The 17333-nt window shown below is 35.0% G+C and overlaps 2 protein-coding genes and 1 pseudogene across 2 annotated transcripts; all 3 read right to left on the bottom strand.

Moving 5' to 3' along the window:
• Positions 1 to 648: 648 nt before the first annotated feature.
• On the bottom strand, positions 649 to 1419 carry LOC142632730 (transcription elongation factor TFIIS-like). Its single transcript, XM_075807080.1, has one exon. It carries the CDS (start codon positions 1417 to 1419, stop codon positions 649 to 651), a length of 771 nt encoding a protein of 256 aa, XP_075663195.1.
• Positions 1420 to 5904: 4485 nt separating this feature from the next.
• On the bottom strand, positions 5905 to 6675 carry LOC142632729 (transcription elongation factor TFIIS-like). Its single transcript, XM_075807079.1, has one exon. The coding sequence runs from the start codon at positions 6673 to 6675 to the stop codon at positions 5905 to 5907; it is 771 nt and encodes a 256-aa protein (XP_075663194.1).
• A 2255-nt stretch (positions 6676 to 8930) lies between these two features.
• On the bottom strand, positions 8931 to 11691 carry LOC142632728 (uncharacterized; annotated as a pseudogene).
• Positions 11692 to 17333: the final 5642 nt, after the last annotated feature.

The following is a 17333-nucleotide window of genomic DNA, read 5'->3' as shown; positions in this document are numbered from 1 at the left end:
ATAGAACGAGTCATTATAGACCATAATGGAGCTTTTGCATTACTTGATTCTAGCTCTGCCACGCGTCTAACAATTCTAGAGGAAATTTTTTTTAAACTAATTATTTGCAATTAATGTATATTTGTCCACTTCTTTAGATATCCATGGCTGAAGAACTGTCACTTGAAAAAAAAAAGAAAAAGAAAAACTGTAACTTAAAAAAAGAAACTGAAATTGAATTCTAAAACAATGTGCTTTTACCAAAAATTACTCAGACAGGAAACATATTAATTTCTAAAGCACATACAAAAGGTGCTACTGATTTTATAATATAACAAATCATAGTGTTGGGCCTATGAAATTCTAAGAGAAACTAATCAACCAGGAAAAGAGAGAGAGAGAGAGAGAGAGAGAGAGAGAGAGAGAGAGAGAGAGAATCAAACATATGATAAGAAAACTTTGTGTTTGAGACACAATCTATCAAACATATGATAAGAAAACTTTGTGTTTGAGACACAATCTTAACATATAATACTGAAAACGTAGTTACATCAAGAATCATTAATATCTACAAAAAATGGAAGTAATTCCTATTCCTAGACTAATAATTTCTTCCAACAGTAGCCGTAGTGCTCCTGACAATCAATTAATCCAAGCTACTGGACCTGGTTAGACCTTCCAACGTTTGCTGCATTTGCAACAAGTGACATAAGTTGTCATGGGTTCATCGGCACTCCGGGTCTGCATCTGGTAATAGGTACACTTGCGCTCGTGACACCGGCTGCACTGGAACATGTCAGTGGTGGCCTTTTCTTCCTCATCAGCATCATGCATACATCTTTTCAAGCTTTTCAATTGTATCTGAATGTTCTCACTCTGCCTCTTGTGACTGGCCATCTCCTCTGCACTCATGGTTACAAGAGTCTCGGGCTTGATCTCTCCAAGAAGCACCTTCCTCCTCAAATCTGGGTTCTTTGGGTCTTTTAGATTGAACAAGATGGATTGATAATTAGCCTTCTTGATGGGATTAGACCACCCAATCCTTTCAAACATAGCAGACTCTACTGAAACAGCCACTTGAACTGGGTCTATTGCTGGTGATATGCTCTCATCAGTTTCAGAAGAAACTCTAGAAAAGGCCTCTTGCAACTGTTTCCTAACCCTCTCACGGTAACCAGAGGTTTTGGTGATGGGTTTGGAATCTTGATGATTGTTCTTCAGAGGCACCGTGGTCTTTTCTGTTTTTGCCTTAGGATTTGGAATACGAATCTTGATTATTAGCCTCTTTCTGTTTGGAACCCCAGAATCCTTTTCAAAGCCACCACCTTCACTGTCGTTGATGATGGGTACCTTGGAATCTTGATGATCAAGAAACGCCATACCCACATCTGTTACAGGCCTGGGAAGCCGAAACCTGAGAACCTCAGTCTCTGTTGTCATTGTCACAACGTGTAGTGAGATTGTTGATGATCACTGCTATATTCTTCCTCTTCCAAATTAAAACACAATCAAATAAGCCTTGCTCTCTCCAAATTGAAGTAAACAACGTTGTAGCAACTGTTATAATTTCAGAACATATGTATTTAAGGCTGCTTGTGTTGTTGTTTCCGTGACCCTCTAGGAGTTGGAGTTCCGAGTTGGATTCGGAATCGGATTTTGGAGAAAGGCGGTGATGAAATTTGGGTTCCACTAGCCGTTGGGCTGTAAGCTGTTTGGTTTTGAGTTTTAGCAAGTCACAGGTAATTACTAATTAGTGATTCCGTAATATACTAAACTGTTTATTGTTTTGGAGTTTGCCGGTTTGGTTTGGTCAATTTATATTTTATTTATTTAATTATTTATTTTCTACTTTTTTTTTTACTATTTAAAATAGGAAAATTTTGGATCCCACATAATTATTAAACCCGGATAGGAATAAGTGTTGGGTTACTAGTTCAACTATTAGGTATTGATCAAATAGCATGGTTAAATGGAACTAAAATAAATATGAAAATAATTTTGATAAATCATAAAAATAAATATGAAAAAAATGACATGCCTTAATTACTAATTAAAATTAAGTATAAAATACAAGTAACCTAATATAATACAAACTCAAAGTTTCACAAGTATTTTTTTTTTTGACAAACAAAGTTTCACAAGTAACAACAGTAGAAAGTATAAAATAAAAGAATATTGTAGTCAAGGCTTTGCTAAATAAATCTTATTATATTATATTTCTTAAAATTCTATGAATAAAAGTATATCTCGAACTCCAAATTTACGCTCAATGCAAATTGTATATCTCAAACGTTACTCTAATCTCATGAATTACAATCCAATTAGAAAGTTGAAGCTAATCTTTGTTGAAAAGTCAAGCATCAACCTCATAAGAACTCTCCTATTTTCATTAAGCTCTAAATTTGGAGAACAATATTGCAATGAACCCAAAAATGTAATTTTATTCAAAACTACAAAACCAAATGGGTCGCAACAACCTATTTTGATTGCATAAGTTGTGAAAAACAATTGAATTTTACTTTTAACAGGCCAATTTCATAAGTTATCTGATCAAACAATTGGATCAACTTAGGTATTGCTTCACCAAGTTATAGGTCCAATCGATTGGGCCAGGTTGGGTTTTAATAACTATGCCCACAAGGGAAATTACAATTACACTTAGATGTGATGGTCAAATAAAAAAAATTAAAGCAAAAAGTAAAAATGAGGAAAAAAAAAATTAAAAATGTAAAAAAACAAGTATATTAACCAAAAAAAAAAAAAAGATCTTGGGGCTGAGTTTGAAAATGACAAATGGATTTTTTTGTTCTTTTGTTTGTTTATTTGATTTTTTTATTGGACCCTAGTTGCAAGGAAAATAAGTGGTTAATGAAGTAAACCTTGAACTTTGAATTGAGTCAACTTGGGCCAAACATCGCATAATCACCCCACCCCTAGATTGAAATCACTAAGAGTGTGTTTAGTTGGAGTGATTTTGGGGCGAATAAAGGAGACAATAGGAGAGAAAACACTTTTTTTGGTTGCTTGGTTGGAGGGGAAAAGTGGAGGGAGATTTTGGTGGGTCCTAGGTGTTTTCTCATGAGGCCCTCCAAAAATCAATCCGCTCAATTTGGAGAAAATAATAGAGATAAACTATAAAAAAATGTTTTTATTTTATGTAATAGGGGTATGTGAATAAATTTATACAAATTACATTATCTATCCTCTCACTTTTTTACTCAACCAAACAAAAGAGTATTTTATCCCTCCACTTTTCTACCTCTCCTCATTTTTATCCCCACTTGATAATTTTGGACTTATTCTAGTATCTAATAAGAAAAGAAAAAATAATGAGCTTAGAAAGGCATTAAATGCATAAGTAACATTGAACCCTAATAATCACTCATGCATTTCTTGCATAATAGTCAAAAACTCAATATACCAACACTATGTCAGGGACTTTATACAAGAAATGAATGGAATATGAACAGTTAGAGGAGGTTTTTTTTTCTTCCTCATTTTCTCTAATACATTAAGATAGGCTAAATAAAGTATAAAAAAAATAGTTGTTTTGTATTATTAATTTGCAGTAGGGTGCTCAGTTCCATGTCTACTTGTTGATAATGGTGTTATTAAATGAGGACACATTAATGAATTTCAAGTTTAAACTAAAGTAAAAGTGTTTTATAAGTGTTTAAAAGGATAAAGGCCATAGTGAGTCAGTGACTGCTAATTTTGGAGGCAAGAAATGAAATGAGTGGGGATTGAGAGGGTTTTTGTTTTTTATTTTTTAAACTTTAAATCCAAATCCCACTCATCTTACCCCATTCATAATGTGGGCTTCAAAGTTTCGCTAAGTCAATGATTGTTCGGTATAAAAGACCACGTGCTTAAGTTTTGCCTTAATATTTGCCCATTTTGTATAAATAAAAAGCTTTTAGATGTGACCTAACTTGTAAAAAGGATAAAAACATGAGTCACAAGTCCAACCTAATCACATAAAGGGGAAAGAACATGGGTCATGAATTCAATCCATGAAGAGAGAGGAAATGAATCATGAGCCCCATTTTTTAATGAAACTTATGGTTATGGGCCGTAAAGCCCAGATTATAGAGCAATGAAGAATTATCATGAGCCAAATTCATCTAATAAAACTTATTGGCTGTAAAGCCCAATTCATAAAAGTAATGAATAATTTTATGGATCACAAAGCCCACTTAAGAAGAATTATGTCGATCACGATGCTCGATCCATGAAGTGATGAATCCAATGGTCATACTAGCCTCTCCCTTTATCGATTATTGGAACAATCCTGGTCTGAAAATCATGCTTGTTACTTGACCAAAATCTGACTGCTCACTTGAGAATGAGTAGCGGTTGGCTATGATTGAGAGCTTAGTTGTCCATAGGCAAGAGAGGTCCTAATTCAAAATGATCGGGTTGAGTAATAAGCAGACCTTTAAACTGAGCCTAATAACCCGATCACCCCTATGTTGGTTGGAATGACAAGGTATGACCCATTAAATCTAATACCTAAGACTTAATAGCTATGCTTATGATTTTATGCTCATCTTTACTCAATATGTTCGAATTTTATGTGCATTAACATTTCGATGTACGTCCCGATATGAGTAGTGGCTTTAGAAATTTTTTCTAAGGGGGTCATTAAAAAACTTAAATTAAACAAAATTTAATAAAAAAAAGAACTTAAATATATTGAGTTATTAACAAGAAAAACCAGTTGGACCTAATTTTTTTCCTCTTTGTTGTTGTTTGATATTAATGGATTTTGATGGGATTGTCAATGGATAGTTGCAAATAACAAAGGGAGGGCATACACTCAGAGTCAAACCAAACTTGCTTTGGGGGAGCTAGAGCTGCCATATGAGGCATTTTCAGAGGGTTGGGGACTCTACTAAGAGCTCATATATAGATGAATACTGAATTCTTTATATTAAACGTAATACAAACTCATTCACTTGGCCATATATCAGATACCGTTTGTTTGTTTCCATAAGAGGGCTTGTAGAAGCTAGCATCATTGAATAAAAAACAGAATTCTTAATAACTATGATGTAAAAATATAGCTAAAAAAGGCACCAATGATTCTGTGCCAGCACAAATTCACAGCCACTCAATGTATGGATCGGTTGCTCACAATTTTATACATCAGGCCTAAAGAATTCTCACTAAAAGGAATTGCTCTCGGCAAACAATGCACATACAAAATGTGCAAGAAACTTTTAACCAAAAAAAAAAAAAAAATCTAACTATTTGAAACTGATTATCATTAAAATTTAATGAGAATTCATATATAGGGAATCATTGTGGACTATACTTGATCTTATAGAACGAGTCATTATAGACTTTAATGGAGCTTTTGCATTACTTGATTCTAGCTTCTGCCGCACGTCTAACAATTCTAGAAAAAAACTTTTTTACTGCTTGTTAATAATTTATCTGCATAGCCAATATGGTATGTAGTAAACAAATTGTAAAATTTATTATTTACAATTAATGTATATTTGCTCACTTTTTTAGATATCCATGGCTGAAGAACTGTCACTTGCTCAAAAAAAAAAAAAAAACCGTAAATTATAAAAAAGTACAAAAAGAAATTGAATTCTAAAACAAAGTGCTTTTAGCAAATATTACTCAGACAGGAAACATGTTAATTTCTAAAGCACATAAAACATGTGCTACTAATCAACCAGAAAAAAAAAAAAAGAATCAAACAATTTAATTAGAACACCATAACAGAAGATGATAAGAAAACTTTACATATGAGACACAGAATCTTAACATGTAAAACTATAAATGTAGTTACATCAAGAATCATTAATGTGGACAAAAAATGGAAGTAATTCCTATTCCTAGACTAATAATTTCTTCCAACAGTAGCCGTAGTGCTCTTAACAATCAATTAATTCAAGCTACTGGCTCTGGTTAGACCTTCCAACGTTTGCCGCATTTGCAACAAGTGACATAAGTTGTCATGGGTTCATCGGCACTCCGGGTCTGCATCTGGTAATAGGTACACTTGCGCTCGCGACACCGGCTGCACTGGAACATGTCAGTGGTGGCCTTTTCTTCCTCATCAGCATCATGCAAACATCTTTTCAGGCTTTTCAACTGTATCTGAATGTTCTCACTCTGCCTCTTGTGACTGGCCATCTCCTCTGCACTCATGATTACAAGAGTCTCGGGCTTGATCTCTCCAAGAAGCACCTTTCTCCTTAAATCTGGGTTCTTTGGGTCTTTGAGATTGAACAAGATGGATTGATAATTAGCCTTCTTGATGGGATTAGACCACCCAATCCTTTCAAACATAGCAGACTCTACTGAAACAGCCACTTGAACTGGGTCTATTGCTGGTGATATGCTCTCATCAGTTTCAGAGGAAACTCTAGAAAAGGCCTCTTGCAACTGTTTCCTAACCCTCTCACGGTAACCAGAGGTTTTGGTGATGGGTTTGGAATCTTGATGATTGTTCTTCAGAGGCACCGTGGTCTTTTCTGTTTTTGCCTTAGGATTTGGACTACGAATCTTGATTATCAGCCTCTTTCTGTTTGGAACCCCAGAATCCTTTTCAAAGCCACCACCTTCACTGTCGTTGATGATGGGTACCTTGGAATCTTGATGATCAAGAAAAGCCATACCCACATCCGTTACAGGCTTGGGAAGCCGAAACTTGAGAACCTCAGTCTCTGTTGTCATTGTCACAACGTGTAGTGAGATTGTTGATGATCACTGCTACCTTCTTCCTCTTCCAAATTAAAACACAATCAAATAAGCCTTGCTCTCTCTAAATTGAAGTACAGCGTTGTTGCAACTCTTATATGTATTTAAAGCTGCTTGTGTTGTTGTTTCCGTGACCCTCAAGGAGTTGGAGTTCCGAGTTGGAATCGGAATCGGATTTTGGAGATAGGCGGTGATTAAATTTGGGTTCTACTAGCCGTTGGGCTGTAAGCTGTTTGGTTTTGAGTTTTAGCAAGTCACAACTAATTACTAATTAGTGCTTACGGAATATACTAAACTGTTGTTTCTCAAAAAAACAAAAGAGAGAGGAATATACTAAACTGTTTAGTGTTTGGGGCTTGGTTTTTAAATTTATATTTATTTTCTACTTTTTTTTTTTACTATTTAAAATAGAAAGATTTTGGATCTATTATTAAACCTGGGTAGGAATAAATGTTGGGTTATTGGTTTAACTATTAGGTATCGATCAAGCAACATAGTTAAATGAAACTAAAATAAATATTAAAATAATTTTGATAAATCATAAAAATAAATATGAAAAAAATGACATGTCTTAATTACTAATTAAAATTAAGTCTAAAATACAAGTCACCTAATATAATACAAACTCAAAGTTTCACAAGTAACAACAGTAGAAAGTATAAAATAAAAGAATATTGTAGCCAAGACTTTGTTAAATAAATCTTATTATATTATATTTCTTAAAATTCTATGAATAAAAGTATATTTCAAACTCCAAATTTACGCTTAATGCATATTGTATATCTCAAACATTACTCTAATCTCATGAATTACAATATGATTAGAAAGTTGAAGCTATATCTCTGTTGAAAAGTCAAGTATCAACCTCATAAGAACTATCTTGTTTTCATCAAGCTCTAAAGTCAAACAACAATATTGCAATGAACCCCAAAAGGTAATTTTATTCAAAACTACAAAATCGGATGGGTCATAGCAACCTGTCCTGATTGGATGAATTGCAAAAAAACCGTTGTATTTTACTTTTAACATGCCAATTTCATAAGTTATCCGATCAAACAACCGAATTGGCTTAGGTATCGCTTCACCAAGTAACAGGTCCAACCGGTTGGGCTAGGTTGGGTTTTAATAGCTATGCCCACAAGTGAAATTACTTAAATGTGATAGTCAAATTAAATTAAAGCAAAAAGTAAAAATTAGAAGAAAAAAAAAAACTAAAAAGGTAAAAAGTCAAATATATCCAAAAAAAATATTGGGGCTGAGTTTGAAAGTGAAAAATGGACTATTTTTTTTTTCATTTGTTTGTTTGTTTGCTTAATTTTTTTTGGGGACCCTAGTCGCATGGGAAATAAGTGGATAATGAATTAAACGTTGATTTTTGAATTGAGTCAACTTGGGTCAAACATCGCATGATCATCCTGTCAGTTTCAAAAGAAACTCTAGAAAAGGCCTTTAGAGCATCCACAGCAGTGGAGCTAAAAATTTAGCTTTTTAGCTCCACCAAAAGTTACTTTATCTATTTTACCTATTCACTTTACAAAACATGCTGCAGCAGTGGATCTATTTTAGCTTTTAACACAATAAAATAATATAAACATCACAATAAAATAATATATCCACTACAATAAAATAATATATTCATTACAATAAACAACCATCACAACTACCCGCAACAACTACCATCGACTCTTCCACCGCCACTGCAATCGCTACTGCCACCGCTACCGCTGCCGCCACCGCCGCCGCTACCGCCGCCGATTCTTCCACCACCGCAACTGCCACCGCCACCGCAGTCGCTACCGCCGCAGCCACCGCCACCACTACCACCAACACCGATTCTTCCACCACCGCGGCTGCCACCGCCACCGCGGCTACCACCGCCACCGCAGTCGCTACCGCCACAGCCACCGCCACCACTACCACCAACACCGATTCTTCCACCACCGCGGCTGCCGCCGCCACCGACCCTTCCACCACCGCCCAAATTATACTTATACATTTTTTTTTTTTACTAAAACAATTTCTCAATCATCATGATAACGTAACAATAATATTTTATTTTAACTCCAAATTATATATATACAAAACTCAAACTAAATTATGAAATAGAGGAACTTTATAATAAAACATATAAAATAAAACACATATTATAGCTGGAACAATATAGTCCATAGATTACTCACATACATAACTCAAACTAAATTACAATAAAACTCACACACTCGCACAAGTTCCTACGACTCGCCATGCAATTGCCATAAATGTTCAACAAGGTCCTTTTGGAGTTGAAAATGAATGTCTCGGTCTCTAATGCGTCCATACCTCTCAATGCATGACAGAAATTCATCATTTTGTTCATGTAACACTTGCATAAGAGGATTGTCCACTCCATCAATTTGTTCATAATCCAAATTTACCACTTCATTATCATCCCGTTCATCTTCAACAATCATGTTATGGAGAATTATACACGCTTTCATGATCTTTTGGAGTGTTTCAAGATGGAAAAAGCATGCAGGTCCACGGACAATTGCGAAATGTGCTTGAAGCACTCCAAATGCACGCTCAACATCCTTTCTATACGCCTCTTGGTTTGCTGCAAATAATTTTCGCTTAGGTCCTTGTGGAGATGGGATTGTTTTCACAAATGTTGCCCACTTTGGATATATGCCATCAGTAAGGTAATATCACATTGTGTAGTCATGACCATTGATTGAGTAACGTACTGCAGGACCACGTCCTTCAGCAAGTTCATTAAATACATGAGACCGCTCTAACACATTAATATCATTATTTGCCCCAGGTAACCCAAAAAATGCATGCCATATCCAAAGATCATGTGATGCTACTGCTTCCAAAATGATAGTAGGCTCACGAATATGACCACAATATTGACCTTTCCATGCAGATGGACAATTTTTCCACTTCCAATGCATGCAATCAATTGACCCTAACATACCTGGAAAACCTCGGCGTTTGCCATGAGCTAACAGTCTAGCAATGTCTTCATTGTTTGGTTTTCTCAAGTATTCCTCAGAGAAAACATCAATTACCGCAGTAACAAATTTTTTCAAACTATCTAATGCAGTAGTTTCTCCAATCCGCACATATTCATCTACCAAATCCCTTGATACTCCATACGCAAGCATTTTAAGTGCAACAGTTATCTTTTGTAATGAAGATAAACCAAGTTTGTTGGCACTATTTCTTTTTTGGACAAAGTAAGAGTCATGAGCTTCTACCTTAGATTGAATACGAAGAAAAAGAGAACGCTTCATCCGAAATCTCCTATGAAATAAAGCCGGTGGATATATTGGCGTGGGAGCAACGTAATCAAGAAAAAGCCTCTCATGGCCTGCCAAATGATTACGTCGAATAAAGCGACGACGTTTAGGTTGTGATGTTTCCATAACATGTTCTTCAATTATCTCATCCTCATCTGAGTCATCAAGAAGCAACTTGTACAACAAAGAGCGATTCATGGATGCAACCTTCAAGACAATTGAAAAACAATTATTACTATAGATCCAAGATTAAAAAGTCAAGTGACATATTGAATATAACAAATTTACGCATAAGCCACAACAAATTGAATATAACCAAAATACTATAAAATACTTTAAATTTAACTTGCTCTAATTTCTATCAAAGCATCAGCAGCAACAACAACAACTCAGCAAAACAACAACTTGCTCTCATTTATATCAAAGCAAAACAAGATAAACAATAAATTTAAAAGTTTACTACCAAATTACTATAAATTTTAAGGCACTACAAAATACTACCAAAATACCATAAGTTTAAAAGTTTACTACCAAAATACTTAAAGGCATACAACCAAAATACTTAAAGGCTTACATAAGCCACTACAAAATACATAAAGGCCTAAGCTACATCCAAAATACAATCAAACCCATTAATTACGTGAACTTCGTTTTGCCATGATTTCCTCTTGGAGTTGTTCATAAAAAGCTTTTTGTGCTCCGGTCAAGCCACTTGTATCTTTCATCATGATTCTCTCCTCCTCTAACATATATTGCATCTCAAATTTTTTCTTCTCAATCATGGCTTTTTCCTTCTCAATCTTAAGTTTTTCTTCACTTCTTTCCTTCTCAATTGTAAGTTTTTCCCTCTCAATAACCATTTTTTCCTCTTCCAATCGAGTTGCATCCTCAATAAATTTCATTTTCTTAATCAAATATTCCCCTACATCTTTTCCGGTGGCTTTGTTCCTTCGGTTGGCTTTTTCGGCCTTCTTACCAATTGGCCTCTCAAGATTGCAACCGTCACCAAGTCCGGACCCACAATCCCCTTCGCCCCCTTCGCCAATAGATGTTGACTCTGGAGTTAGAGGCACGGATGCTCTTGATCTTCCATTAAGATTGGCAAACTTTGGCTGGTCCTTTAACATGAGCCAACAATGCTCAAGAAGAAAGGGTTTTTGGTGTATCTCCAAAAACAAAGCCTTCGCATTGATAATCTAAAAAAAAAAAATATATAACATGATTAGAATCTTCAAACTATTGATAAATGTGTATATTAACACTAATGCAATATAATTTATACCTGATCTTGTTCGGTTATACCACTTTTATGAAGTGCGTTAACTTTAGCCATGCACCCTGCAAACTTATTTGTCCTTTCACTGATTAATCCCCAACGACTTAACAAGGAGGTAATAGTACATGTGTTACCGGATTTATTGTACTGCGTGAAGTATTCCCAAACTTTTTGACGAAATGTAGCTTGTGTTTGTTCATTACTGCTTACGGGATCAACACTAGTATTAAGCCATGCTGACACTAAGAGTTGATCTTCCTCTACACTAAAGTTAGTGCCTCGTTTTCCTTTTGTAGAAGAGGCATTCTCAATTTCAGGTGGAGAATCAGAAACTGACACAGGAGTATTTTGAGATGTTCCTAAAATTTGTGAGTCAATTTCTATATCCCCATTCATGATACTCGTGTAATATGGTAGGTCCCTACATGACTCCATGTCTCTACGTGACTACATAAAATTAGACAAAAAAAAAAAATGTAAAGTTCCTTTCACACAAAAATTTTCCAATCGAAATCATGGTAATGAAAAAAAATAAAAATAAAGAAACAGAGGATAGGATAAAATAGCACGTCATTGTTATCCATAGTAAAAATATAGATTGACATATGATTCTCAGACCAAAGATCAAGACTTAGTTGTCCATATCAAAAACATGCAATTAGTCAATTACTGATACCTGAATTTTGATCAAATACCCGCTATTTCCATCAACAGGGAAAAAAATAGATTGATAAATGAAACATGCAATCAATTAGTCAATTGCATGACACATGCCTCTCACATCAAATACATGCAATCAATGATATCTATCATATTTCATTATTTAGATTAAGAAATCAATTGCATATATTAAGAAATCAATTGCATATATTAGTTAAATCCACTTGATGATTTTCTCTGACCAGCAAAAGGGTATTGCAATCTGGTCTCAACCAACAAAATCCCACCTTTAACATTGCTTAATAAACACCACCATCATAACTTCCATCCATGGAGATATGATATCCAACACACACATACACACACATACATATAGCAATTTCAACACAAATGCAAAACGAAAAGAGGGAAAAATCCATTGTACCATATTGAGAGACCATTATTACTTGCAAACAGAAAAGAAAATAATCCAGAATTTTGAACAACATTGTACAGAGAAAATTCCATACACACAAAATTCCATGCGGTTCTTTTTACAAACTTCATTTTGGTTCTTTTTTTAGTAATATCATGGTTATGAAATCAATATAAAATCCATAAATTCCTGCAAACGAAAAATTCCAATCCATTCGCACACACAGAAAATTCAGTCCAATACATTCTGTACCCCACGTAAAAATTCCATTAACACATAAAATTACCCCGCACACGTAAAATTCCCAACATACCGTCCAATACAATTACGTTCGCCAATTCACAAATGTTCAACTCGACTTGAATATGTACACACGAAAAATTCCATACACACGTAAAATTACCACCGCACACGTAAAATTCCCAAATACATTCCCGTCCCATACAAATTCGTTTTGCCAATTCACAAAAGCCGCAAACAAATATGCGGCGATTGTTTCATATATCCATTTGAGTACTTGACTGAATAACAACTCATTACAACAAGTTTGTGTAGCACAAGCAATACCTCGGTACTATATTTGTGATTCCTTCCAAGAATCCAAATTTCGTGGGAAAAAAAGAAAAAGTAAAGGGGGTCACTTCTCATAAATCAAAATCTGTCATGGCATAATTTGTAATGCAAAAAATTAATGTACATGTGAAGAATTCTCGAAAAGCATGCCAAGATGAGAAAAATGGGCTTCGTGCATTCCAACAAACTAAGACAACGTTAGGTGTCTCCACTTACCCCCATTCCTTCTTTTTTTGTTAGAGCATCCAACCCAAAAGCTTAAGCAAGTAGGTGGAGAATTCAACTGACCTCGAAGTGAACAGTAGGGCCGACCTGGGCGGTGAGCTGAGAGGGCTGATCGGCGTGGGTTTGAGGCCGAGAGGGTTGATCGGCGTGGGTCTCAGTTGATCGGCGGTGGAACGGTGACGTTGAAGAAGGTAAGGGCCGGCGGCGGCGAGCTTGAGAGAGTTGAGAGCTTCGACGGCGTGGGCTGAGGTTGATCGGCGGTGAGCTTGAGAGAGTTGAGACGGCGTCGGCGTGGGTCGGCGGCGAGCTTCAGAGAGCGACTGTGAAGAGAAAGTGAAGGAGAGACTGAAATGGAGAGACTTCCGGAGTGACTGAAGAGAGAAGACGGTGTCGGCGGCGGTGGCGGTGAGCTTCAGAGAGGGCGGTGAGCTTCAGAGAAGGAGAGACTGAAATGGATGAGGTTTGGTTTCCGGAGTGACTGAAGCGAGGAGAGAGCGTGAAATGAAAGAGGGAGTCTGTGAAATGAAATGAAGCGAGGATGAGCTTCAGATATGTGTTTTTTAATCAAAGCCGAATAAAATAGTATTTTTTTTTAGCTTTGCCTCCACTGCTGTGTATGGGATTTTGTGGTTTGAGTGGAGCTAAAATAGCAATATAGCTATTTAGCTCCACTGTTGTGAATGCTCTTATCAAGTGTCAACTGTTTCCTAAACCTCTCGCAGTAACCAGAGGTTTTGGTGATGAGTTTGGAATCTTGGTGATTATTCTTCAAAGGCACCTTGGTCGTTTCTGTTTTTGCCTTAGGATTAGGAATATGAAACTTGATTATTAGCCTCTTTCTGTTTGGAACCCTTGAAATTTTTTCAAAGCCACTGTCTTTATTTTGTTTGATGATCGATGCCTTGGAATCTTGATGCTAGAGGTCAACTTATATTATATATATATATATATATATTTTTTTTTGTTTATTTTATTATTATTATTATTTTTTTACAATTGGAATTTGAGAAAATTTTGGATTCCGTAAGATAATTATTAAATTCAAATTGGACTTAGTATAAGTGCTGGGTATTGGGTCACTGGTTCATACTAGTTGGTTACCGATCGAACCGTATGGTTAAATGAAAATAAAATAAATATAAAAAAAGTTTAATAAATCATTAAATAAATATGAAAAAAGGCATGCATAAATTACTAATTAAAATTAAGTTTAATGAACAAGTCACCTAGTATAATACAAACTCAAACTCAAGGTTTCACAAGTAACAAAACTAGAAAGTAATTATAAAATAAAAGGATGTCATAAAATTGTAATCACGTCTTTGCTAAATATGTCTTATTACATTATATTTCTTAAAATTCTAGGTATAAAAGTATATCTCAAACTCTAAAGTTGTATTTAACGCATATTGTATATCTCACACGTTGCTCTAATCTCATGAATTACAATTTGAACCAAAACTGGAAAATATATCTTTGTTGAAAAGTCAAGCATCAACCTTATTATAAAATCTCTTGTTTTCATTAAGCTCTAAATTCAGACAGCAAAATTGTAATGAATCCATGAAGGTAATTTTATTCAAAACTAGAAAACTAGATGGGCCACAACAACTTGTCCGGGTTTCATGCTTTGGGGGATATTTTCAGAGTAGCAGTGTGAGGGGAAAATATATGATAAGTTAACATATGATGGAAAAGAAACTGGAAACTAGCATCTCGAGTTTTAAAAACTCAAGATCTATATTGAAACTCAAGTCTCAAAGACTCGCTTTGCGAGTTTGTGTTGGATGAGGTGGACAGAAAATGCCACATAGATCTCGAGTCTCTGAGACTCGAGTTCTAAAAAGCAAAACGATTTTGTACTTGACCAACAACAAAACTGAAGACGACGAAGAACAGGCCTGAAGAAGAACCAACAATCTGACGACGAAGAGGAAGAATAGACGACGAAGAACAGAGGAGACAGACGACGAAGAACAGAGGAAGAACAGATCTAAGATGCGTTGTCTCTGCCGATGGGTTTGCCGATGTGGGTTTGCCGATGGGTTTTCTGATGTCTGCACTTGTCTCTGCCGATTGGTTTTCTGATGTTTGCGCTTGTCTCAGGTTGGGGTTTGTATGTTTAGGTGTGAAAGTGTTCTGGAGTTTGGAGGGTGAAGCGAAAATGATGACAAATCGAGTTTTTGAAACTCGATTTCAACCTAAAGCAAATCGAGTTTCAGAAACTCGATTTCAACGTGGTTCCACGTAGATTTCTATTCCACATCAGCTACCACCACTTACAAATCGAGACTTAAAAACTCGAGTTTTATCTTGAAACTCGAGTTTTAGACACTCGAGATGCTAGTTTTCAACATTGTTTTGAAACGTGACAACTAACTAAATTTTTTAATATTTAATGTTATTTAAAAAAAAAATTCCATGATTTGTGAAAAATCCATTGGGTCTTACTAGATTTTATTAGGTCAATTGTATAAGTAGTCCAATCAAACAACCGGACCGGTTTAAGTGTTGGTTCCTCAATACTGGCCCAACTGGCCTAGAACGGTCAGGTTTAAGGACCATGTTAACAAGTAAAATTGCAATTACTTGATCTCTTCCAAGAACACAACCTTTAATTCTCCAAATAGAAGTGGTACGTTTTAGCAACTTCTTTTATAATTTTAGAAACTCTAAGAAGGATTATTATATTGTAATTGTAAAAGAGAGACTATGTTTTAATTAAAATTGCCTGAAAATTCAAGGAATTTGAGTGGGATTTGGATTCGGATTAGCAAATTTGAAGTCGAGGAAGCAGGGCGGTGATGTGTTATAGGCTTATAGCTGTTGGGTATTTGGTTTTCGAGTGTCAAGTAATTTCGAATAAATACTAAAACATGTTTCCTGTTCAGCCTGTTTGGTTTGGGCTGGGAGGTGAATTTCAATTTTATTTAATTTTTCTTTTGTTTATTTAATTTTTACTATTGAAATAGAGAGGTTTTGACTTTTGAGGATTGGGTCACACTCTCCCTCAAAAAAAGAGAGGATTGGGTCACACCGTGTAATTACACTACATTTAAAAAAAAAAAAAAAAAAAATTTTGAGAGTGAAAAAATAAAATGGAAAAAGTAAAAAGGTAAAATGTTAAAAAAAGAGAGATTGACTTTCAACCCCTATCCTTAAAAGTTTTGCATCGGATATCAATCCAAGATTTAGTACTAATTTATTGGGTGCCTTTTAAATTTTTAATGGATACTCCACCCCTTGCAATTGTGTTTCATTAAATCTTTTAATTAAACTTAAAGACATGAATGTATTGAATTTAACTTTGATTGCATAATAAAACATCATTTGTGTTTTATTGGTCAATACAATATGTGTTTGAAATTAATTGGAGAACCTAATATATTGTACATAAGTTTTGCCCTATGTATATATTTGTTTTCCTTTTGTGATATTTACACTCCGTTTGTTTTGATAAATTTTTTTTTTTCAAAAAAACGCTTCGTTTTTGGATTTATTTTTGGGTAGAAAACATACAAGTTTTCCTTTGTTTGGACGTCACTTTGAAAATGAGAAAGGAAAAATTTTAAGTGTGCAGTACAATTGTGATGGTTTGTTGAGTATTTGAGGTTTGGAAAATGTTTTCTGTTAAATTGAGCTTGTTTTTAGTTGATTACAAAAGTGCTTTGTTGTAACTTATGCTTTCATTGTACCAAACATCAAAATAGACAGAATTTTTTCTAGAAAACTTTTTTTGCCAAAACAATCAAGGCATTAATTTTTGTTAACCACGTCTTAAAATCACTAGGGACGAATGTGGTAATGGCTTCTATAAATAAAGCACATCAAATAATAGATGGTCTCTCAGTTTGTAAATGGTTTGGCTTTGCATTTGATGAAGGAGACGAAGCATTACAATTGTATCCATCTCTAGTATGAGTACATTAAACGATTTATTTATTTCCAAAAGGAAAAACATATTTTGCTAAAGGACTAACATTGAATTTCAATGTCAACCCATGAAAGTGTTGCACGGGTTCTCAATCCAATAGTCTATAATTATTTATTGGATGGCTTTTTAATTTTTAAGCATAAACTGTCCCTCTCAATCTGCAGGTGAAATTAGTCAATTTTGTTCATGTTTCATTAGATTTTTCAATTAAATTCAAACACATGGATATATTGAGTTTAATTGCAGTTGGAAAAGAAGATGTCTAGATTT

Source organism: Castanea sativa, chromosome 4 (assembly GCF_040712315.1).
Source record: "Castanea sativa cultivar Marrone di Chiusa Pesio chromosome 4, ASM4071231v1".
Classification (NCBI taxonomy): Eukaryota; Viridiplantae; Streptophyta; class Magnoliopsida; order Fagales; family Fagaceae; genus Castanea; species Castanea sativa.
Note: the sequence above shows the minus strand (reverse complement) of the source record. Positions and strands in the feature narration are given on the sequence as shown.

What these genes read in the sequence shown, in the direction of transcription:
- LOC142632730 (XM_075807080.1), bottom strand. Translation starts at nt 1,419, where the DNA reads ATGACAACAGAGACTGAGGTTCTCAGGTTTCGGCTTCCCAGGCCTGTA.
- LOC142632729 (XM_075807079.1), bottom strand. Translation starts at nt 6,675, where the DNA reads ATGACAACAGAGACTGAGGTTCTCAAGTTTCGGCTTCCCAAGCCTGTA.